The sequence below is a fragment of the Trachemys scripta genome, chromosome 1, assembly GCF_013100865.1.
Source record: "Trachemys scripta elegans isolate TJP31775 chromosome 1, CAS_Tse_1.0, whole genome shotgun sequence".
NCBI lineage: Eukaryota > Metazoa > Chordata > Testudines > Emydidae > Trachemys > Trachemys scripta.
Window position 1 is genome coordinate 120145101 of NC_048298.1, and position 22568 is coordinate 120167668.

The 22568-nt window shown below is 41.3% G+C and overlaps 1 protein-coding gene across 4 annotated transcripts in view; it reads right to left on the reverse strand.

Annotated features, from left to right (window-relative positions):
- SCUBE1 (signal peptide, CUB domain and EGF like domain containing 1) overlaps positions 1–22568 on the reverse strand; it is a 295072-nt gene that overhangs the window by 144312 nt on the left and 128192 nt on the right. For 3 of the 4 annotated variants that reach the window (XM_034783551.1, XM_034783542.1, XM_034783534.1), the window contains exon 5: positions 2301–2426. In XM_034783551.1, the coding sequence (XP_034639442.1) occupies positions 2301–2426 (126 nt within the window). The remainder of the gene's footprint in view (positions 1–2300; positions 2427–22568) is intronic. The other variant, XM_034783550.1, reaches the window with a different exon arrangement.

A 22568-nucleotide genomic window follows, 5' to 3' on the forward strand; every position in this document is an offset into this window, starting at 1 on the left:
ACCAGGGGCTAAATTAAGGTGGCATGGGCATTTCCTAAATTTTGAATGCTTGATTGATAAATAATTTGCATATGATATTATATATCTATATCTATATATACACACACACACACCCACACACCCACACCCCCCCCCCCCCCCCACACACACCTTAACTGGAAGCAGATTTAGGCCAATATTGATTGCTTGCAAAAATGCCACACAATATGCTTATCCAATTCACCCAGTGTGGGGGAAATCACCTCTGGTTTTACTGCCCCTGTGCCATCCACTCCCAGTTAGCACTAATATAAAGGGAAGGTCAGCAGCAGGAAGGGATGTGGCATGCTCTGGTAATCCCTGATCAGCATAATGGCCTGTAGGGGACTATTACAAGCCAGAATTCTTTAGAGCAACCTCGAGGCTGCTCTAATCTATGATGGTGCCAGAGCTAATGTAGGATGACCAAGGTGCAAATCTCTCTTTTGCAGCTCCTTGACTCAGCTGCACCCAGTGCTGAAAAAGATGCAGCTCAGGATTCAGCCAATTCATTCAAATGATTTGCAATGATAACTGTTACAAATGTTAACATTTAAATCCTTATTACATGTCAGTATTGGACCTTCATAGAGATAAATGAGCCAGCTCATTCCCATCAGAGTTATTGTTTCAGGTTGTCTGACTACTCATGCAGATCTCACTGTATTGGTTTGTGCTCAGTTCACACTCAGAAGGGCTAGAAGTAAAAATTTTTTGTAGGATTCTGAGCACATTTCTTCAGCAAATGGGGATGAGGATTCTGCAATAAATTTGGTGGCTGTGGAAGACTCAGGGCCCCTGGTTAGGGATCTAAAAAATTCACTATAACTCAAACTACATTTTGAACTTTGCAGGGCACTGAATAAATTCAGGTCTTTTGTTCAATTGTGATGTGCCTAGTAATATGAAACTGGCAGAGGCCCCAATTCTCCTATCACCATCTTCCATGGATGAAGGCTCAAATATTCCACAAGGAACATACAAATATGTGCAAACAGGTAATACAGCATACTTATTAAGTAAAGTTAATCTCCATCTTAAATTCTGATTGCCTCATGTTTCATTGTGATTAATGGCACAAAGTCAGCTAACAAAATGTTCACTTTTAATAAACATTTAGAATGGAAACTCTACTAGAACACTAATTTTTTTTGCTGTGTGCTCTTATTTTCCCTTAAAATATTAATAAGCTTTGCATTAATTTGTGACACTTCTTAGTGACATTCAAAGATGATTCTTTCTTTTCCTTTATACTCAGAGAAATATCGCTTATCACATTTAACCAGGGGAGGTTGTATGAAGAAAGAGGTTAAGGTGGGGCAAAGATCATGGCAAAAATATCACCCTTAAGGGGAAACCAGTTGGTTCTTTTACTCATTTTATTCCAAAAAGCATTAAAGAAATGTAACAGCAATTCTATCTCCCTTGATCCCTTTCAAAACTTCTAGTTAGGGAGGCAAGTTAAGGTAATAGTGCCTGATCAAAGGCCAACTAGAGTCAATAGAAAGACTTCCATTGACTTCAGCGGGCTGCGGATAATGCTCTTACAGAAGGATCAATTGTCTTACCCTGTATGGAAAATCCTATGCTCCCAATTGCACTGGGTGACATGCTTGTGTTCCATCATCTAAAATATGGTATTCAAGAATGTCATATATGATATGGCCATGTGCCTTCCTAGTAATGCCAAAGGCAGTAGCCCACGTGCAGTGCAACCAATAGTACTGAAAACCTTTCTGTCTTTTAAATATGAAAAGTAGGTGCGCTTCATTTTATGGCTCTAATGCCTTGATGCCATTTCAAGAGAACATGACTGTATTGTAAGACAGAATCCTATTGATATGCATTCATGTATAGTGGATGTTTTTGCTTTCTAAATACAGTTTGGATTAAGTGCCTCTCCCCCTGCCCATCCCCTTCCCCTGCCCTCTCCCCTAAAAAACAAAACATCTTCTCCCACCTTCCCATTTCCTCTGTTCAAGATGAGAAATGGTGCTGAACTGTAAATTTCAGAGGTGGATTTGAATTGCCCCAGTGTTTATTCAGGGGAGTTCAGGTTGAAGGTTTGATATTAGACCAATCTCTTTTGAGGATGTATTCTTAAACACTTTCCACCCTCCTCCAATTAAGTACTTCACAAAAAGAACACATTTTCAGACTCTATCAAGACCATTAATCACCTCTGGCCAAAGCCTAGTTGATTTCTTTATCTCTGGAAAATAATAGCAATGTGGAAAATAAGACATGTTGGGGCATTTGATATTTAGTCTCCATCTACCTACATTTGCAGTCCTTCTGGTTTTTGGCAAGCTCAAAGCCAGGCCTACATTCACAGGCAACCCCACCTTTGGGCGTCTCCCGGCAGATATGTGCACACCCGTGATCTTTGTTCATACAGTTCATACCCTCTGTAAAGAGAGAAAGAGAGAGAAAGAGAGAGAGAAAACACAAGTACTGAAAAAAATCCCATTGCAGATGAACTCTAATCAATTTCACAGGTCCATTGTTCCATTGTCAGCATAATTTTTATCTTCCATCTGGAGAGTGTCCCATTAGGCAACTGAATGCTATAGCAATAAGGGTTTAAAATCAACATACGAGTACCATAAATTACAAAACAAGCATCCACTGGGATCCATTACACCTACACTTCAGACTTATACATCACATTAATGTGGTTATTTTTGTGACTATATCATTTAAAGTTTTTAGTGACAGATTACATGAGCAGGTAAAGAAGCTGCATGGAATTTAAAAAGAGATTAGAACTATCAGAGCCCACTGGAAATGAAATGCTTGCAGCCATATGTATTTTGAACATTTAATAGAATGTAGTGAGTATTCAAACAATTAATCATTTTTGCCCCTTTCCAAGTTTATAACATTAAAGGATCTACTTTCCAAGAATCTTTCATGTACTGTAAAAGCTCAAGAAAAGAGAATACAATTTTGCAATAAAATGGAAAGGCTGTGAAATTTACACCATAGACTGAAATTGTGTGTGTTTACACCTATATAAATTCATGCACACCATAGAGGGTCCAAATCTAGATATCTGAGAATTCGCCCAGCATGGGGAAGGCCTAGTAGAATAGCTTCTTTGGGATGGAGGCAGGGTACCAGGGACCAGAGCCAGTGGAGAGGCATAAGAGGTGCTGCAGGACCCTGCACTCCTTATGGATTCCTGGGGCCAGATCCTAATTTTTCATCAGAAGATGGGGGTTGCAAGCCCTGCTTCCTAATGGAAGAATGCAGAGGAAATTCAGAAAGGTCAATCCCATGGAGTATCCTGGCTCACAGGTGGTTATCTGAACTGAATGACTGAACCCACTGCTTTTGTTGTTGTTGTCTGTCAATGTTTCTGAAATTCTCAGAGAGCTATTTTTCAAATCATTAAGGATTATATTTATGCATTTTATATTTAGTTTTATGCATGGATATTTCTCTTTGCCTTTTTTTTTAAACTATAAATCTTCTTTCATTCTCTTTCATTGCCAGAAATGTTCCCAGCAAGCCCACTATTTCATTCTCTCTCTATGTATATAATGGCATACCAACCATCCTAGAGATGCTTAAGAGCCAGGGGACAGTATGGATCAGCTTTCTTTTTATCATCCTAAGGGCCAAGCGTGCTTTCAAAGGGACTTGTGCTTCTCAGGACTTATCTTCACTTTGAAGTTAACTCGAATCCCATCCACACACAAATATCCTGCATGTGCTGATGCTTTTAATTCAAGGTGACCAGCCTTTCAGGGGGCACCGGCTAAATCTCAAGTGGGAACAACTTGTCAGCTGCTCACCCAATCACTCTAGTGTGGATCTAAACTACCACCACTCAAGTGCTGCTAGTCCTCCGATGCCTTCCCACAATTCCCCTCTCCCCACACGCCCAGAAAGGACAGACAAGTTCTCCCATGTCTTTTAAAGCCACAAATGTTGTAACCTTTATGATTCTAAAACCTTTCTAAAATACAAAATAACTTTTACTGGAACATGCATACCCCTGGAGAGTATAATGTAGAGACGCTCCCCGGATTACACAAGACTGATTTATGCAAATTCGCACTTACGGAAAAAGTTCCATAAGCCAGAAATAGGATTTTCGAGTTGCGGAAATTTTTGCATAACGTACGGGTATACGTTTCCAACTTACGCAAAATTCGAATTACGCGAGGCTTTCCAGAACGGAATGATTGCGTAAGTCGGGGGGGTGTCTGTATGCTGTACTGTACTGCAGTTACATATAGTACATGCAAACAGAAAGTGAATAAAACATCATAAAGGCATGGTTGTTTTTTTGAATGAGCAGATATAAAAAACCTGGGAATGGCCTTGCTGAAGTGTTTGAGGCAATTTATAATCTCTTTCCCCCCACACTTCCCCGACAAAGGATTTCAGACACAATGTGTTTGACAAACTGCATTCCTGCACATTACTCTCTGGTCAGAAAAGGATCTAGGAAAGATAACACATGCCGGATTGAGTCACTCTGCTAAGGAAATGAGGAGGAATTAGACAGATGACAGTAGATATTTAATGGCACAGAAGCCTAATGAAGCAAGTGATTATCAGTATTTGTTCTAAGTTACTGAATATCCGCCATTGTTAAAAATCACTTTGAGATGAGCTGAATTGTATATTGCTGTGAATGTAGAGGAAAATCTATGATTAGGATTAATTGCAATTTGGGAACAAACTGAGATTCAAGGGAGAATTTTTTCCAACTATTAGTGTATATTACAAGAGCATTCCAGGTATTATATTCACTGCATACCAGTGGTTTGTGAACCATTGGAGATATATGAAGCATTTGCTGGATTTTTGCAGAGCTGACTGTTCACACAGTGCTGGCTCTTTTAGTTTACATAGTTAAATCATACCGAACAAAGCTGAAAATAAACTAATTTTAGGAAAGTATTTAGTGTATCAGTTAGTTGCCAATGGGATGTGTGATTAAAAAAATCGCAGGGGAGATTGTCCGGGCAATTGATCCATGAGTTACTCTCTTCACTAAGATGTGGTCCAAGTTATGGAAAAGGTTTGAACCAATAATATATTAATCACTTTCCAAATATTATGTTTCCATATAGAAAGTGAATGGTATGTGCCATCAATGGGAGATAAGTTGGTCCATATGGCCATCTCTCTATTACGTTGTGATGTTCAACAAAGGTTGAGATCCCCACCACAGGAACTATATTTTTGTGTTGGATTTAAAGCTTAGCAGCCACTTGACCTGCAGATTTTATTTATATTTAAGGGCCAGATTGGGAGAGGTTCTGGCTCACTGCCAAAGGACATGGAAGAAGCCTCCCTCACCTTAGAGATCTCCGTAAGGACTCTTGGGAGCAAGCACATTGTTTGCTCTGACTTCCCTTGACAACCAGAGAACAGGATGCCCAAAAAAGGAGGAGGAGGAGGAGCAGCGAGAAGGTGAGGCCTTGATTCCAGCCACTCCTCTGCACTGGTCTGTATGCATCCTAATGGATGAAATGGATTGCTCTTCCTCACGCACAAAGAGCAGCACTGGCAGAGATTGTTCTGACCTCCTCTGCACCACCTCCTACATCAAGCTATAGAACAGATGCCACAATCTAGCCCTAAGACTTTAGTTTAAGAGACAGAAAGAAACAGGAAATTAGTCATTAAGGAGGAAATCATGATCCCAATGAAGTCAAATGGGAGTTTGCCATTGAATTTAATAAGGCCAAGATTTTATCCTTAATCATCGTAGGCCAAATTGAAGTCAGTGGAAGTGCACTAGCATAAATGAGATCACAGTATGGTCTGATGTGTTGTTCCTTCCTACAATTGAAAAGTATATTGTAGAAACCTGGAAGGAATAGAGATAGGAAATACCAAGTTAATCCTTCTAGTCCATTTCCTAGCCAATGCAGGATTATACCTGCAGTAGTTTTTCTCTAGTGTTTTCTCCCGTCCAGTTTTAAATATCAAAAACAACCACTGGAGCTTTCACTGCTTCCAACACATTTGCAGGCTTTGTGCCTTTTACTTGCTTGTATGCAACTTCTCCACTCTGGTTTTGATCACGAAGAGCTGCTTCTTGCTGCTTTTGTTGATTTTTGCAGTGATTTGTGTGTAACCAGCTTCCAGAATTTATGAGATCACAGGTCAACTGAAAGATCACAGTTCACAAGTCAAGTGAAAGACTAAATGCAGATGAAAGAGAATAGTCTGCACACCGAAAAGGCTTCACTTTATTCTCCTAACACTAAAATGTCCCAGTACTGAAAGGTTCTAGACTTTTTCCTGTCACCTGTAAAATAAAGCAATACCTTATTTTCATGTGTGTGTCTTTTAATTCAATATAGCTATTAAATAACTCTACCTGCTGTCTGCCTACAAAATTTATCACATGGTCATTATTTTTCCTGTAAAAGAAACAAACACCTTTTAGTACAGTGATATACTGCATTAATAAGTAAAATCAACTACATGTGCCCTTCTTCTGAAGTTTATATACATAAGGTACATTCAGAAAAGCAACGAGACATGACCATGACCGATGTTGGCTTCTACAAATTTCAACAAGAATTTCAGGGAAAATGTGCTGCTGGCAATGAAAACGGTATCTCCCAATCAACATCTCTGATTCTAGGAAGTTCCATTACTCCATGTAAGTATGTAATTAGGGGACTGGAACATAAATGTGGAGCCTGTGCGTTTTGGCAATGTTGGTGGGTAGCAGGATAGTGCTATTGGTGGAAAAATATTGTAATTTAATTTTAAATGTATCTGTTATTAGTATTTTAATCCTGACCTGAGACACCATCGCTATCACATTTCTAGATTTTACCATCTTTCAATCATGTCCCTTTGTTTCTATAGTGTGATGGAGGTTGTGATATGAGCTAGAACCGACACAGACACTACCATACTCATTTATGTCCCTGAGATAGAAAAGATTTGGATTTGGGCCTAGACGCGAGAGGCTAGTGTGTTAATCCACACTGCAATTTAAGATATGTCTACACAACAATTCAACATCCGCGGCTGGCCCAGGTCAGCTGGCTTGGGCTCACAGGGCTCTGGCTGCAGTGCAGTAAAATTGTTGTGCTGATGTTTGGGCTCAGCTGGAGTCTGAGCTCTCGGACCCCATAAGGAGGCAGGGTCCCAGAGCCTGGGTTCCAGCCCAAGCCCAAACATCTACCTGACCTACTGACCAGGGCCAGCTGCGGCCCACACTGCAGATCTCATATTCCTGTGTAGACGCACCCTTAGTTATCACAGATCTCTTAACAGCACTATTGCACAAAATGTAAGGCTGCTACAATGACCTTTCCATTGTACTACCCTTCAAAAATATTGTTAGGTCACTGGCCTTGAAAATGATTAAACCAGGCTCACTGTGTCACTCATGTACTGGTCAACTTTTATTTTCATTCACACTCCCTCTTCTTCTTCCTTGCCACTTCCCTACTCCGGTCAGTGACTTATATAGCCTTCTTCCAAAACTTGTGATTGTACACCAGGATGTCATGCAGATTGGTCTCTCTGAGGTCCACTGGTGTAACAAGGCCTTTGGTCTCTCCCTTGTGATTTTCCATCCACAATCAGTGCAAGAGCATCCTACCAATGTAGCCTTCCTGTTACCACCTTATTAAAGGAGTTTTGTAATGGTTTCACTTCATATTTCATCCTGTATATACTCAGTTGTGTGTCTGCTAACTCCATGGTTTCACTTACTCAGTTATTTTTTGTATACTGCTTTTCCTTATTCCTAGATAAATCATTCCCATTCAAACCCCGACAATTGCTTTTTAGAATTCTGCCATAAGAAAGACTGCACAGAATATTCAATATAATGCAATATCCTGTTCCACGGTAAAGTAGACTATCAGGGTCAATGGGCTTGCAGATAATTGTTGAAATCGAATAATCTGAGCCTCTTTCTCTTTTTGTCTAACTAAATTTAGTACCAAGAAAGAAAAAAAATCTCAATCATGCATTATATTAAAGTTACATCCATAAATAGCTGTTACAAACAAGTTACATACATGAGTAGTATGTGTTATAGGAGGTTATTAACACAACAGTACAAGAGCTTGAAGATGGGTCTAAGACAGGCTTATAAGCAATCATTGGTCCACTGGACTTTATAACAATCTAAAGCAGTTGACTAACCATGTATTAAAATATCTATTAATAATTTATTACCCATTAGAAGCTACTTATAAATGTATCCTTAATATAAAGTCTAACCAAAAACATCATGGCACTAATGCTGGGTGACATTTTATTGTATTTCGTTTTATTTATTTATTTTTTTGCTACTTGTTTCCCAGTTATCCCATTTGATGTTGGCAATGACCTCAATCTGGGCAGGGGATCCATGAGTGGCTGGCTTTGAAACGGTTACTAATGATAATTTGTAGGTTTAGAAGATTGATAATTTATATTGATAAGAGGTTTGCTGAAAAAAAAGTTTCCCAGTTTTGGCTTTCTGGTTAGGATCAAGTATTTTGTATCTGTTTAATACCTGATACGTCATGGCCCTGATAGGAACTAGGGGCCAGATCCACACTAGGCACCTGAAGACAAGTTTTAGGCACCACTGCAATCCACAAAATCCCCGTTCGGCTGACCCCGAATCTGTAGGTGCCTAAACTCACTAACTGCACCCAAATTTTTGCTGTAAAATTTCCCTTGGTGCCTAAGTTTCTGCCTCTAGGTATGCACATCGTTGCCTCAGGCCAGTGTCCCACTCCTATGTCCTGCCTATGCCTCAGCTTTCACATCAGCTGAAGATAAGCGCTTCTCTGTCTATCTTGGCTGTGGGGCCTGATCTGATAGGTGTGCTCAGAACATGCCTAACTCTACACACAATGGCCAGGTGGGTTGGGACCCTCCCTTATAACCTTTAGCTCAGTGATTAAAGCACTCAGCCAGGATGTGGGAGACCCCAATTCAATTTCCCCCTTTGCCTGATGAGAAGGGATCTTCCACTGTTCAAGTGAATGCCATAGCCACTGGACTCTGGGATATTCTGATGTTGGTCCCCCTGAATCTTTCCTGTTGAAGTCATTCCACTTTAATTAAGTAGCAATTGGGCCAGAGACCGAGTGAGAATCATGCAATAGTCCAGTGACCAGGGCACTCACCTGAGAGGAGGGAAACTCCTCTTTTCAAATCCTTTTTTTCATATCAGGCAGCAGGGGAAATTGAACTGGATCTCATATCCTGGATGAGGACCCCTAATCACTGGTCTAAAGGAGAGAAGGGAGGCAGCCTCCTCCATTTTGTGTGGGTAGGCAGGCACCTAGCCGTTCTCACAAGGAACAGCTTAAGCGCCTAAGCTGCCTGATTCTAGAAGAGGGGGTCCCGGCTGCGAATTGCTAGTAGAGACAGGTGCCTCCCTGTAGCCCAGATTTAGATATCATAGACACCTCTTGTCAGCATCTTAGATTGGCTAGTTTAGGCAGTGAGCTGCCTAGTGTGGATCCAGTTCCCAGGCACTTGTCTCTTCCCATTCATGGTGTAGATAGCCTTAGTGCCTAACTCAGGCTTTTGTGGATCCCAGTGATTTTCAAGGTACCTAAAAGTTAGGTGTCCCTTTGTGTATCCAGACCTAGATCTTTATCTCACCTATTACCTTTGTGACCTATTAGGTTTTTACTCTTACATTCCTAAATATTAGATGATGTCCAAAACAAAAATGTTTCTAAAAAGCTTATCATTCCCTGGTTAGTTTTCCAATGAGGAGTACCACAAGGGAGCGGGCGGGGAGGATTGTGTGTGTGTGTGGGGGGAAGGTCTACACATATCATGAACACCCTGAAATAATTCAGTAAAGTTCCTGGGGTTCCTGGAGTTGGGGGAACAAACCAAATTAAACCAGGAACACTGACTAGTGAGAATATTTTTCAAGAAAGCTTGTCATGCAGACTCCTACATCATGCATGGAAAATATGCTCACATGAGCATAAAGAAGCAGAACAAATAATTGAATATACAAAATACACAGCTCCAGGTCCAAAGTGGTTAACAGAATATGGATCTGTCTATCCATATTGTGAATTTAATTGCTTTTTGGGGGCACCCAACTGACCATCCACACCTCCATGCACCTGTTTGGCATGTTCAACTCAAGCACCTATTTTTGAAAGTTTGTCCTTAATATTTTCAACATGAAAATGATGCCCTGAAACAAAACCAACAACCAACCAAACAACAAAATGTCAAAAGACCAATAGTGAAATCCTGTCCCTATTGAAGTCGATGGCAAAACTCCCATTGATTTCAATGGGGCTTGCATTTCATCCCTAATATTTGAGCTATGTAATTTGTTCAGCTCTCCTGGACCCTTCCTTCCCATTTACAAGGGCTTGATTCTGATGGGTGAAGAGTATCTGCAAATCCCATTGTTATTAATGGGAGCCTTGGCTGCTCTCATCACAAACAAGGACCAAGCCCTACATGAGGAAACAAAGGTTTGCTTGTTTGGCAGAAAAGAACAAAGGAGGAAACTAGTTGACTACTTAGGGACAGCTGACTTCCATTTGATGATCATGACATGATGGGCAATACATCAGGCATAATACAGCCATTTATGAACAGATCGATAGAACTAAATGAGAAATCTTGTGTCAGTATGCTAAGAACTATTTAACTATTTCATGCTCTGATATTTTCTTGCATTGTTAGTCAAATCAGTGTGTTCTTTTTTCCTTCAAGATTCTCTGAATAAGGTGACTGGTTCCATCTAAAGCTTTTAAAAAAGCTCTACTTGGTTCAGTCAATATATCTACTAAGTTGCAAGGTTTAAAAAGATTACAGAGCAAATGGACTTAAGGAACATGTTTAGGGGCATCTTCTTCAGCAGACAAGATTGTGGTCATATGCTTGAAAGGATGCTTGTCCTCCTCCTCCTGTCTTGTTGCACTGGGCTCTGAAGTGTCCATGGTGGTCCCTGGAGTGGAGGTGGGGTCACCTCCAAGTATTGTGTCCTGCTCTTTGTAGAAACGGCAGGTTGCGGGGGCTTTGTGGTACCATTACGCAGCTCCTTCACTTTAATCCTGCACTGCAGTGCGTCCCGGTCATAGCCCCTTTCCATCATGTCCCTTGATATCTGCCCGAAGGTGTTGTAATTCCTACTGCTGGAGCGCAGCTGGGACTGGACAGCTTCCTCCCCCCAAACACTGATGAGGTCCAGCAACTCACCATTGCTCCATACTAGGGCTTGCCTGGCGTGTGGAGGCATGGTAACCTGGAAAGATTCGCTGAGAGCACTCCATGCCTGGCTGAGCAAACAGGAAGGGGATTTTTCAAAATTCCCAGAGAATTTAAAGGGCAGTTCTGATGGTTGGTCACCTGAGGGCAGGGCAGTAGAGTTCAAAGTGATGACCAGAGTGGCTAGCAGAGGCGTTGTGGGACACTTTTGGACACTGATCAGCACGCACTATAGGACCAAGGCGTCCACATTGGCGCTGCGGCGGTCCAGCAGGGGTGCATCAAATGTTATTCCACTCGCCAAGGTGGAGTACCAGCAGTGCTGTAGCCACAGAGTCAGAGCGCTCTACGTGCCTTGTCAGTGTGGACGGGTTGTGAGCTAGTGCGCCCGGGGCTCCTTTATTGCGCTGTAACTCACAAGGGTAGCCAAGGCCTCTGTACACAAAGCCACAGCACTGTTGGGAGCCATTCAATCCCCAATTGCTGGGTGGTGCACAGTATTCACAACAAGGCCCAAGGTGCCTCAGGATGGGTACCAAAACAGAGGCACACAAAATCAGGGGTTACTTTTGAAAATTTAATTCTTTGGGTCTAATATCTCAGGCACCTATGGAACTAGAAAGAGGAGTATCTCTTACTAGGGACCTGGGAACCCTGCCTGCTCTCTCTTTTTCAAAAGGCTTGTGTACTTATTTCTTATCCTGGAAGACTGTGACATATCAGACAGAGGGGTTTGGAAAATAGCTTTTTTCCACCACTAGGGAAAATTTCACCATTCCATCAAAAAATCATCCCCACCCCCTAAAATGAATAATTTTTAGTTTTCCAATGAAAAAATGAATTATTTTTTAAGGAAAGTAGACACTGGCCACATTTTCATTTTGTTGAAACCCCAATTTTCTGTAAAAAAAAAAAAAAAGTTTGGAAGGAGAAATTTCAACCAGCTCTAATCAAAATTTAAATCACAACAATCTGATTTGTTTAACAAAAAGGGGTGGGAGATTTTTTTTTTTTTTTTAAAAGAAGAGAGTTCTGTGTTATAATTTCTCTCTCCCTCTGAGGCCTGTACAGCTGGAGTCATGAGACTAAAGCAGCCTTGCTTTGCAGCCAGAGAGATGTGAAAAATAATTCCAATAAAATATTTTAAACCTCAAACATTTCTGGAATAGTTTTTCTGTAAGATAGGTTACACACCCAAAATACATGATACTGTGGTTTGGTATAAATGTTTTAACAGCACTTGCTTGGGGTGATCTCCCTAACTTATCCCGAACTCACGCCAGTAAAAGTTTTATGCCACTTGCCAACATCATGTAAAAATATATAGTGTGTCTGTGCACAATCAGCACCTTTGAAAACAGGGCAGTTAGGATCCTTACTCTCAGTCTTGCTTATTTGAATAAGCTGTGAGGCAAGTATTTTTTGCAATACAACAGGTTAAAGCAGATTTCTTATTTTAGTTCTTGTTGAGCTTTAACTGACACCGGTTATCACAAATGGAGCCACAAGGGACAGCTGTGGATTGTGCGTGTGCATTTCTTTGTAAATTATTAATGAAAGAGCTATCCTAGCAACATCTGTGTTGCACCGAGAATATACTCATAATGCATGTCTACTTCTGTAGACAAGAAAACTTCTCTCAGGGTCTTGACTTGTAGATATTCCCTACTAACATGTTACATGACCCAAGTCAAACAAACAGTCTCGTATGACAGTACAAATCTAGTCCTCAAAAAACTGACTTTAGTTATGTTGTTTCTATGAGATTATTTTTGTATAATGAACAAATACCAAAAGACATTTCTAAGTACTTTGTGTTGATGGCTGGTGAAAGTTTAATAGATGCCATAGATTTTTTCCAAGTTTCCTTTTACATAAACAGCATGAAAAGACATGTCACAAGACATATACATCCTAAAACTAAATTATAGAGAATGTGGATAAGTAACTTACAAACGTGGTGTTGATTTAAAAAACACCAAGGCTATCCATTGTCCTATGGATAACGTAGAGCAGTGGCCAGATTGAATCAACTTCTTTCCCCCCAAACTCCAGGGGCTGAAATGGGACCAAGATCTAAGCTTAAACCAGCCTTTGGTCTTGTTATTTGCAAAACAAACCTCTGACTGCTCAGCTCAAGAAAACCAGCCTTAATTTTGCCTAATTTACAAACCCATGCACGGGCAGCCAGTATCTGGCTGGTGATGGGGATTGGGAGGACAATTCAGTGGCAAGAAAGGAAGGAAGTTGTCCCTTTTAGAAATCTTTTTTGGTCAATAGGTTATCTGTCTCAACCAAAACAAGTGTCACTTTAGCTTTGGTAGCTGAGATACTTCATGGCTTTACAAAGAAGCAAAGCAACTAGTGTCCCCCAAATCAGACGTCTTTCTTCTCATGCTCCATTTTGTATCTGCTATGTCACGCATTTTTATCCGCATTTGTAATGGAAGATTTTTTTGGCCATGGGGAAGGAGAGTCTCTTCCTCACCAGGGAAGCAAGAAGTAAACAGACTGAATCTTGGAACCTTGGACAAAATATACCCCTGTAGAGAAGGCCAGCACAAGGATGAATTTCACTTCTTGGGTTCAAGGTTCATGTAAATGATAGCAAAGGCAGAAGCATTACACTCTCCAAAGGGACTAAGTCTGGATCAGGTGGGAAAATGGCCAGTCCCTCATTCTTTCCCTGTAGATTGACTGACAGCAGGCAGGCGTGGGGGGAAGAGGTAAGGGCACGCAGGCCCATTGAGAGAAACTTGGGGGCCTAGTATATCACATTTGCTGGAGCCCCACTCCTTTTCATTTTTAATACCAGTTACAGACTTTTTTTGGGGGTGTGGAGGGGAGCTGAGAACCCTGGTACAATTGTCTTATTTTCCCTTCCTGTCATCAGCCTGCATGCTGCATCTTCTAAATTTGCATCCCCCCCCCAACACTGCCTCAACATCATTCTGCCTCTTTCAAGATTTTGGAAGCAGAATGCCCCTAGCAAACGTCACTCAGGCAATGCCCCTTTAAACCCCCACATTTTCCCTCAGCCAAAAGAAACCCTCCAACACTGCTATTTGTCACTATAGGGAATTGGTGTGCGGAGCTCTAATATGGGGATGTGCAACCAACCAAAGTACCCCTTACAAATGCAGCAGTTGAAAACTCTTCAAGAATGTTTAAGATAGGACCCAAGTCTCTTCCTCTCCCCATACAGAACAACATAAGGCTGGGTCAGATCCTCAACTACAGTCAAAGAACACACAGCACAAGTTGTGAATGCACGTGCATTCACAGGGGCTGACTTTCATTTTTTCGGCTGGGTCCTCCACCTCTGCTCTGCCCCGAGGCCCTGCTCCCACTCCCCCCCTTTTCCCAAAGCCCCACCCTTGCTGCGTCTCTTATCATCCTAAGGCCCCGCACTCACTTCGCCTCTTCCCACTCCTGTTCCCGCTCCACCCCCTCCCCCGAGCGCACCCTGTCCTCACTCCGCCTCTTTCCGACCCCACTCTGCCCCCCCCCAGCACCACCAACGTCCAAACAGCTGATTGATATGGCCTGCTAAACAGCTGATTGGTGGGTAGCTGGTAGGTGCTGAGCACCCACTATTTTTTTCCATAGGTGCTCCAGGGCTGAAGTACCCACAGAGTCAGCACCTATGTGTGCATGTACAAAAGTGGTGTAAAATTCATCTTTGCACTCTCCAAATCCTGGGCTGCTGTGTGTGGAGGCTGGTCCCGCAGCATAGTCTGCTCTAATTTATACTGCTGCTAACAGTCCAAAGGGCCAAAACACCAGCTAGAGATTGGCACCTTGCCTCTAGTCACACCCTCTATAGCAGTAACAGCAGGAGGGAGAAGCAGCATCACAGCCTCTACACCGGCTCTGCACTACAAGAGGATTCTCCTACAATGGAATGATCCTCTTAGGCCACATATTCTGGCTCTCTGGCTAGATCCTGCTGACAGTGCATTGCAAAGTATCTGAACCTTCATGGATAATCTGTCTGTTTGTATCTAATCCCGCCCCGCCCTCCTCCCCCCAAAAAAACAAATAATTTTTAAATATGTCCTTAGCCATTTCATCAATGTTACAGGGTTTTACTTGTTTTATTTAGAGATGGGCCAAAGAGACGGAGTTCAGCTCAACATCAGATTCAGTTTTTGGCCCAGGTTCAAAGCTCAGGTTTCCAGCTGAATCTGAGGTAGGATCCATATGCAGTGGTGCCAAACTCCAGGTTTTAAATTTATTTTTGCAAAATTTAAATTAATATCAATATCTTGACTGTTGAAAATCTCATGAAATCAGCTCTTCTAACATGATTTCCACCACCTTGAACTGTATTCAGAAAATAGGTCCCTTCCTATTTTGGATATAACCTGGAACCAAAATTGCCATCACATTTTTGGGACCAGTGAGTTAACTCCCAATTTCCCCAGAATTCAGGGATAAGGAGCTGTATTGGATAACAGATTTCAGGCCCATCTCTAGTTTCAATGCTTTACTTTGTTCCTTTATAGAAATACACCATTTGATGAGTTTGGGAAAAATAAAATAACTCAGCTCAGCACTATGAAATCACAACGGAGCCAAGAGTGAATACAGCAACACTGTGCAAAAGCAGTTTACTATATATAGTGGGATGTCAACACATGAAGAGAGTGGAATGCTGCATATGAAAGGTAAGCACTTTTGCGAACTGCTATAATTGGGGCCATTAGATTTGCAGTCTAAACTTATTAAGCTGTACAGTACTAGTGTGGGCAAATGCTAAATTAACCAGAGCTAACTATTTCAGTAATTTCAGAGGGTTTGGCCCTTCTCCACTCTCCTCTGCCCCTTGATTGATTATTTAGAGGGTTCTGGTGGTAGAACTCATAAATTTTCAAAATTCTTTCAAGTTGTTTTTGTTCTTCTGATCAAAGAAATGTTTATGTACCCTTCCCATACTGTGTCTCTTTTTTCAAAGTAGTTTTTCTTTAGCACCATAATGTGATGTACACAGAGAGGTAAATGATGTTGGAATCCTTTCTACCCAAAACCAGTGTGTAAATCTTCAGAAAAGCAAAGTTCATGGGTGCATTTAAAAGGGGCACAATCTGTTTGTGCTTAAAAGAAAGTCCCCCTTTTTTGTGTGTGTCCAGAATAACAATGCCAGAATGTGTTATTCTAAAGAACCGTTGCCATGGTGATGCCATCAATAACATAATTTTCTGCATCCTTGTCCTTTAAACACATAAGGAACGCAACAAGCATTGGTAAATGTGAAAAAAGAACAATTACCTTTTCTCTCTCAAAAGCAGAGGAGAGCTTTTTTTCACCTCATCAATAGAAAATTATGTAGAAAGGAATAATAAAGACTGTTACAAGAAGCACCAAGAAGCCTATTAGTGACAAAGACTTTTTTTCTTTCCATGAATAATTACAGCTCTTCAAGAAGAAATCAGCCCAGGCTAAGGACCCTTTGCAAGCTTTAGATGGTAAAACAAACATTTGATTATACAAGGATTTCGCTTTCATGTACCTTTCCAAGGAAAAAACAAGTAAAACTACAGAGTGCCAATGGGAGAGAGAAAACCCGGAGAAACATCTGCTGCAATTAGATTTTAAAAACCCTATGCTTTAGAGTAAAAGACTCATATCAAAACAGTTATGCTAGTGACAGGATCAATAAAAGCTCCAAGCCAGCAGGTACAACTTGTTTGTGGTGGGAAATTACTGCTATTTAAATGTTATGATGATGGAAAACCATTCTTATTTTGTACCGTGGTACTAATAAAAATGGGATTTCAACTGAAGAAATGCTACTAAATAGCTATAAAATAATAATACTCATATTTTATTTCATTCAAATTAAAACTTCAAAGATCATAGCAACATGGTAGGTTGTATAGAACTGAATTATAATTATTAAAGGACATCATTGCTTAAGTAAACACCTTTTATTGGGGCTACATGAAGCTGCAGAGACAGCTTTTGAAACCCCTGGAACTGGCAAATGAGGGCATGTCCTGAAAAATGAGAGACCCCCATGTTGGTGGAACAGTCCTGAGCATCATATGTAATTGTAGGACATAGGAAATCTGATTTTTCCCATCCAACGTATTTTGGGAGGTTTTTTTTTTTAAATCTCCTTCCTCTAAAGCATCAGAGATGGCCACAGCTTGATATGGAACACAGGACAGGGTGATCTGGTGCTCTAAGGTGGTACTGAGAATTCTCTCTCTCAGGTGATTAGCTGGTTGGTTCTAGCTCACATGCTCAGGATCGAACTGATCACCACATGTGGAGTTGGGAAGGAATTTTCCCCCCAGGTCAGAATGGCAGCCATCTCAGAATTGTTTCGCCTTCCTCTGCAACGTGGGGTGTGGGTCACTTGCCAGGATTATCTGGATACGTCTCACTTAATCAGTTCTCTGACACTGCGGGGGCCTCAGGCATTGGTGCACCTACGTCCCTCCTGTTCTCTGCCTGTGGCACACAATAGACTCATCTCCTGCATGCTGTAATACTTTGGTCTAATTTTGGTTGTTGGGTTTAGTGTGTGGGTGTTGGTGACCTGTGAAAGACAGGAGGTCAGATTAGATGATCTGATGGTCCCTTCTGGCTTCAAAGTCTATGACTCTATGAAAGCATTACTCAATGCTCTACAATATAGTGAAGGTCATCATGCATGCCACTGGCTGCTTACGAGATCCAAATGACAGACTTTCTCTTTCATAATAACTATGTCTACATCTACATTACAAGCTAGGGATGAGATTCCCAGCTTGGGCAGACATACTCGTGCTAGCATTCATCTGAGCTACTGTGCTAGAAATACTACTGCAGCCATGGTAGCACGGGAAGTGGCAGCATGAGCTAGCCATCCTGAATACATACCCACAGGGTTCAGGCAGGTTTGTACTCCAGACAGCTAGCCAGTGCTGCCACTCCCTGTGCTACTGAGGCTACATTACTCTTTTGGTGTGCCAGCTCAGTTGAGAGCTAGAATGAGTATGTCTCCGTGAACTGGGAATTACACCTGTAGCTTGGCATAGTTTATGATGTGGGCAGGGGGTAAAGAGGAAGTAGGGAAAATCCGCGGCTTTCTTCTCCCGATGATGGGCATGGGAGGCAGGAGGAGGGAAGAGAACATAAGCAGGTAAAAGGGGATGGGAAGCAACAGGATTTGTGGTGGGGAGCTAGACAGAGATTGAGGTCTAGAACAGGCGCTCCCAGGATCAAACTCAAAGAGGCTCCAAAATTCCTATACCAGCCCTAGGGACTGCTAAAAGGCATCATACTCAGATATAAATTGCAAAGTAGGTGATTTCTCTGATTGGAAAATAACAAATTTAACAGAGAGTTAAGTCCTTTGAAAGATGCAACACAGATGAGGAGGTTGTAATTTCAACTCTTCAGATTTACTGGGGAGGCTATACTGGCACTAGAAAAGGTTCAGAGAAGGGCAACTAAAATGATTAGGGGTTTGGAACAGGTCCCATATGAGGAGAGATTAAAGAGGCTAGGACTCTTCAGCTTGGAAAAGAAGAGACTAAGGGGGGATATGATAGAGGTATATAAAATCATGAGTGATGTGGAGAAAGTAGATAAGGAAAAGTTATTTACTTATTCCCATAATACAAGAACCAGGGGTCACCAAATGAAATTAATAGGCAGCAGGTTTAAAACAAATAAAAGGAAGTTCTTCTACACAAAGCGCACAGTCTTGTGGAACTCCTTACCTGAGGAGGTTGTGAAGGCTAGGACTATAACAGCGTTTAAAAGAGAACTGGATAAATTCATGGAGGTTAAGTCCATTAATGGCTATTAGCCAGGATGAGTAAGGAATGGTGTCCCTAGCCTCTGTTTGTCAGAGGGTGCAGATGGATGGCAGGAGAGAGATCACTTGATCATTACCTGTTAGGTTCACTCCCTCTGGGGCACCTGGCATTGGCCACTGTCAGTAGACAGGCTACTGGGCTAGATGGACCTTTGGTCTGACCCAGTACGGCCGTCTTATGAATGATGGATACCAGTACAGCCTCATTTCCAGACGGACTATAGCAAGTCCAGTGCAGTAGGGAACCAGACACTGTCACAAGGCCTGAGTTCTGTTCCCAACTCTGCCACTTGCTTGTTATGTCACTTGATCTCACTGCCTTGGTTTCCCCATCCCTAAAATGGGGATAATAATGTCTTTGTACAGCTCCTTAAGGTTTATGGCTGTGTAATTCCTAAGTAAGTAGTACTTACGCAACATTTCTAGATATAGAGTACCAAATTCTGTTCTCATATGCAACAACTCCACTGAAGGCAATGAGATTTCACTAATTGGAGCTGAATTTAGGCCAGAGAATTTGGCATTCACAAATGTTAGTACTAGACTGGTTCTGTTTGCTGGGGAAAAGCTTCTTCCCTCTATCTATATTGTTACATATTTTAGCCTTTTAAAGATAATTGTGTGAAAGAACCTTAACTAAGCAGCTAGAATCAGTAAAACTTGTAACAGCTGAGATACTGTTAAATCAAATTGCCCAGAAAATTAAAATTAGTCAAATCTTTTTCTGTGCATATGGACATTACCCTAGGAAAAGAAATCCTAGGACGAGAAGAAAACCTCTTGGAAGGAAACTTAAACATTCTCTCCCCTTCTGGTTTGCCTGATACTTGTAAAGGAAAAAATATTACCATCCACGTCTTGTAATTTCATAGCCAGACCAAAGAGGCCAAAAGTTGAACTGCAGTTCCCAGCTTATATGAACCCTTATAGCAACCAACTGTGTGAATGTCAGCATAATGAACCAGTGTGGCTGATGAATTAGTTAGAGGCATACAAATGGCTAAGATACTTTTAAAGGCCACTGGATGATTAGATATTGAGAACACATAATTTATGTATTAAGTATTCCAAGTACACAAATATTTTGTTAAGCAACAGTTTCTTAGCTGTTTCAGACACTTTCAGTCTGTCTGGTAGGGCTGTGTTAATCACAACTGCATGCAGATCATTTCCTTGTGTATTGTGTGCATTTTGAATTATTTAAAGTCTAATCTTTATAGAATAAAGGAGAAAGTTTGTGTGTAGACCATGGTGTAGACTTAATCAAGAGCCATTAACTTAATCAAGAGCAGGCAGGAGCCCTTTTTAAAATAATCTGTCTGGATTTTTCTTTTGAGAAAAAACTCTTTAAAAAATAAATTGTTTTAGAAAACATTCAGCCAGGTAATGTGCTCCGGGATGCTTGCTGTGTTGTCAGTAGAAGGCCACAAAGGCTTAAACTTGTGAGTCGTTCCACTGACTTCAAAGGAACTACTGAGGTATGGAAAGTTTAAAAATTGCATAAGTCTTTGCAAGATTGGAACCTTCATTACTGGGATAGTTCTTTTATAAATGAATTAAAAACTGCATTGACAATGTATTTTTTTAAAGCATGGATTCAGAGGATGATAGCAATAGAAGACTCTAGAAGGCAGGTTTGTTGTGTGTACACTGATGGACAATGAGCCAGGCGCAGATCAGCAGTAATGTTCTACAAGCATCACAGAGAGGCCTGAACCAAATCTTGGTCCCAATGCCCTGATGACTTTGGGGCCTCCTTTGCATGCCTCCTGTGGGAAGCTGCATAACCTCCTACTCACTGAAGGCAAATCCAGATCTGAATTTATTTTCCTTATTTTTTGCTATAATATATACCACAAGAATCATTTTTCCTCTGTTCTGCACATTTTAAAAGGAGGCCTTATATAATGAAACACCCGGGGAAATAAAGTTTCTTTATACAAAAAGAAATGCACTTCGTCAGCAGTTTTCTGTGTTCTCTGTTATCATCAAAAATATTTTTGTTTTAATGGGGTCTCTCTCCCCATCACCACCCAGATTTTCCTCCAATTCCACCCGGCAGCGAAGTCATATTCCTGTGCTTATGTTATTGGCAAGTAAATAATTTGGATGTCACAAACATATCTGACAACCAGAGAAAAGCCATAGCGCTTTTCATACCTCCTAGAACCACAAAGGATGGAGGTTGGGGAGGAGGGTGGGTATATTATGGTAAGGGCTAGATCAGGGGTAGGCAATCTATGGCACGGGTGCCGAAGGCGGCATGTGAGCTGATTTTCAGTGGCACTCACATTGCCTGGGTCCTGGCCACCGGTCCGGGGGGCTCTGCATTTTAATTTCATTTTAAATGAAGCTTCTTAAACGTTTTAAAAACCTTATTTACTTTACATACAACAATAGTTTAGTTATATATTATAGACTTATAGAAAGAGACCTTCCAAAAACGTTAAAATGTATTACTGGCACGCGAAACCTTAAATTAGAGTGAATAAATGAAGACTCGGCACACCCCTTCTGAAAGGCTGCCGACCCCTGGGCTAGATGCTTGCCGTCTGTGCTTTCATGGGTACTTGTGGTGAGGGCACTGCTCACTAGCAGCCCTTATTAAACCTTTTCTTGTAACTTGAGCTCTCCTACTACTGGCCTGCTTGCTGATGCACAGCTCAGGAGCAACATCCTCATCACACTTAGAATGCCCTGGCTCCCTGAGGTCTTCAGAGCTAGTCTCCCTACCTTCTTGTGCTTGGAGAAACACTGGCTGTGACATAACGACTGCTTCTTAGATAGGAGCATTGGTGATGGAGGCCCCTTGCACCCATTCCTTCACAGCATCAATTGTGCTGCCACGCATCATTTGGCCTATAAACTAAGTTATATGAATGCTTAGGCCGAAGTGGGTATTTATTTTATTTAACACTAGACATCCAGGGCCTGATCCAACTGTCACTGAAGTCAATGGAAAAGCTCCAGCTGACTTTAAATGTCACAAATACAGAAAAGACATGGTGTTCCTCAAGTCTAGAGTTCCCTTGGTGAATGACAACATGAGCCACAATGTTTTCTAAGGACTGTAAGACTGAGTGGTCGGAAAGCAAAGACCGTTCAACTGAAATCGAATGAAATGCAATTTTTAATTGTCCAACGTTTGTTTGTTTATACAAAATTGTCCAAAGTTTGTCCAAATTTCGTTTGTTTATATATATACACAAAACCCAAGCTCTGTCATCAATACAGTGACACCCACATGAATTCCCAGATGAAAGTAATCAGGTTAGGAGCTGGCATATTTTTAGGTAAAAATATAAAAATCTTCTTGCTCAAGGTGCTTTTGAAATCATGTCAACATATAAAGATGTAAAATACACTTCGGCCATTTCACAGGATGTCACCATGTCTTTCACCTATTTTTAATTTTCAGCTGCCTTCTTCCTTGCCTCTAACATCCATATGACCCCCATCCGTAAAGACCACCATAGCAGTTGAATGTGCAAGCTATGTCCAGAATAGATTATCAGAGTTTTACAGTATTCTTCACTCAAACACACTG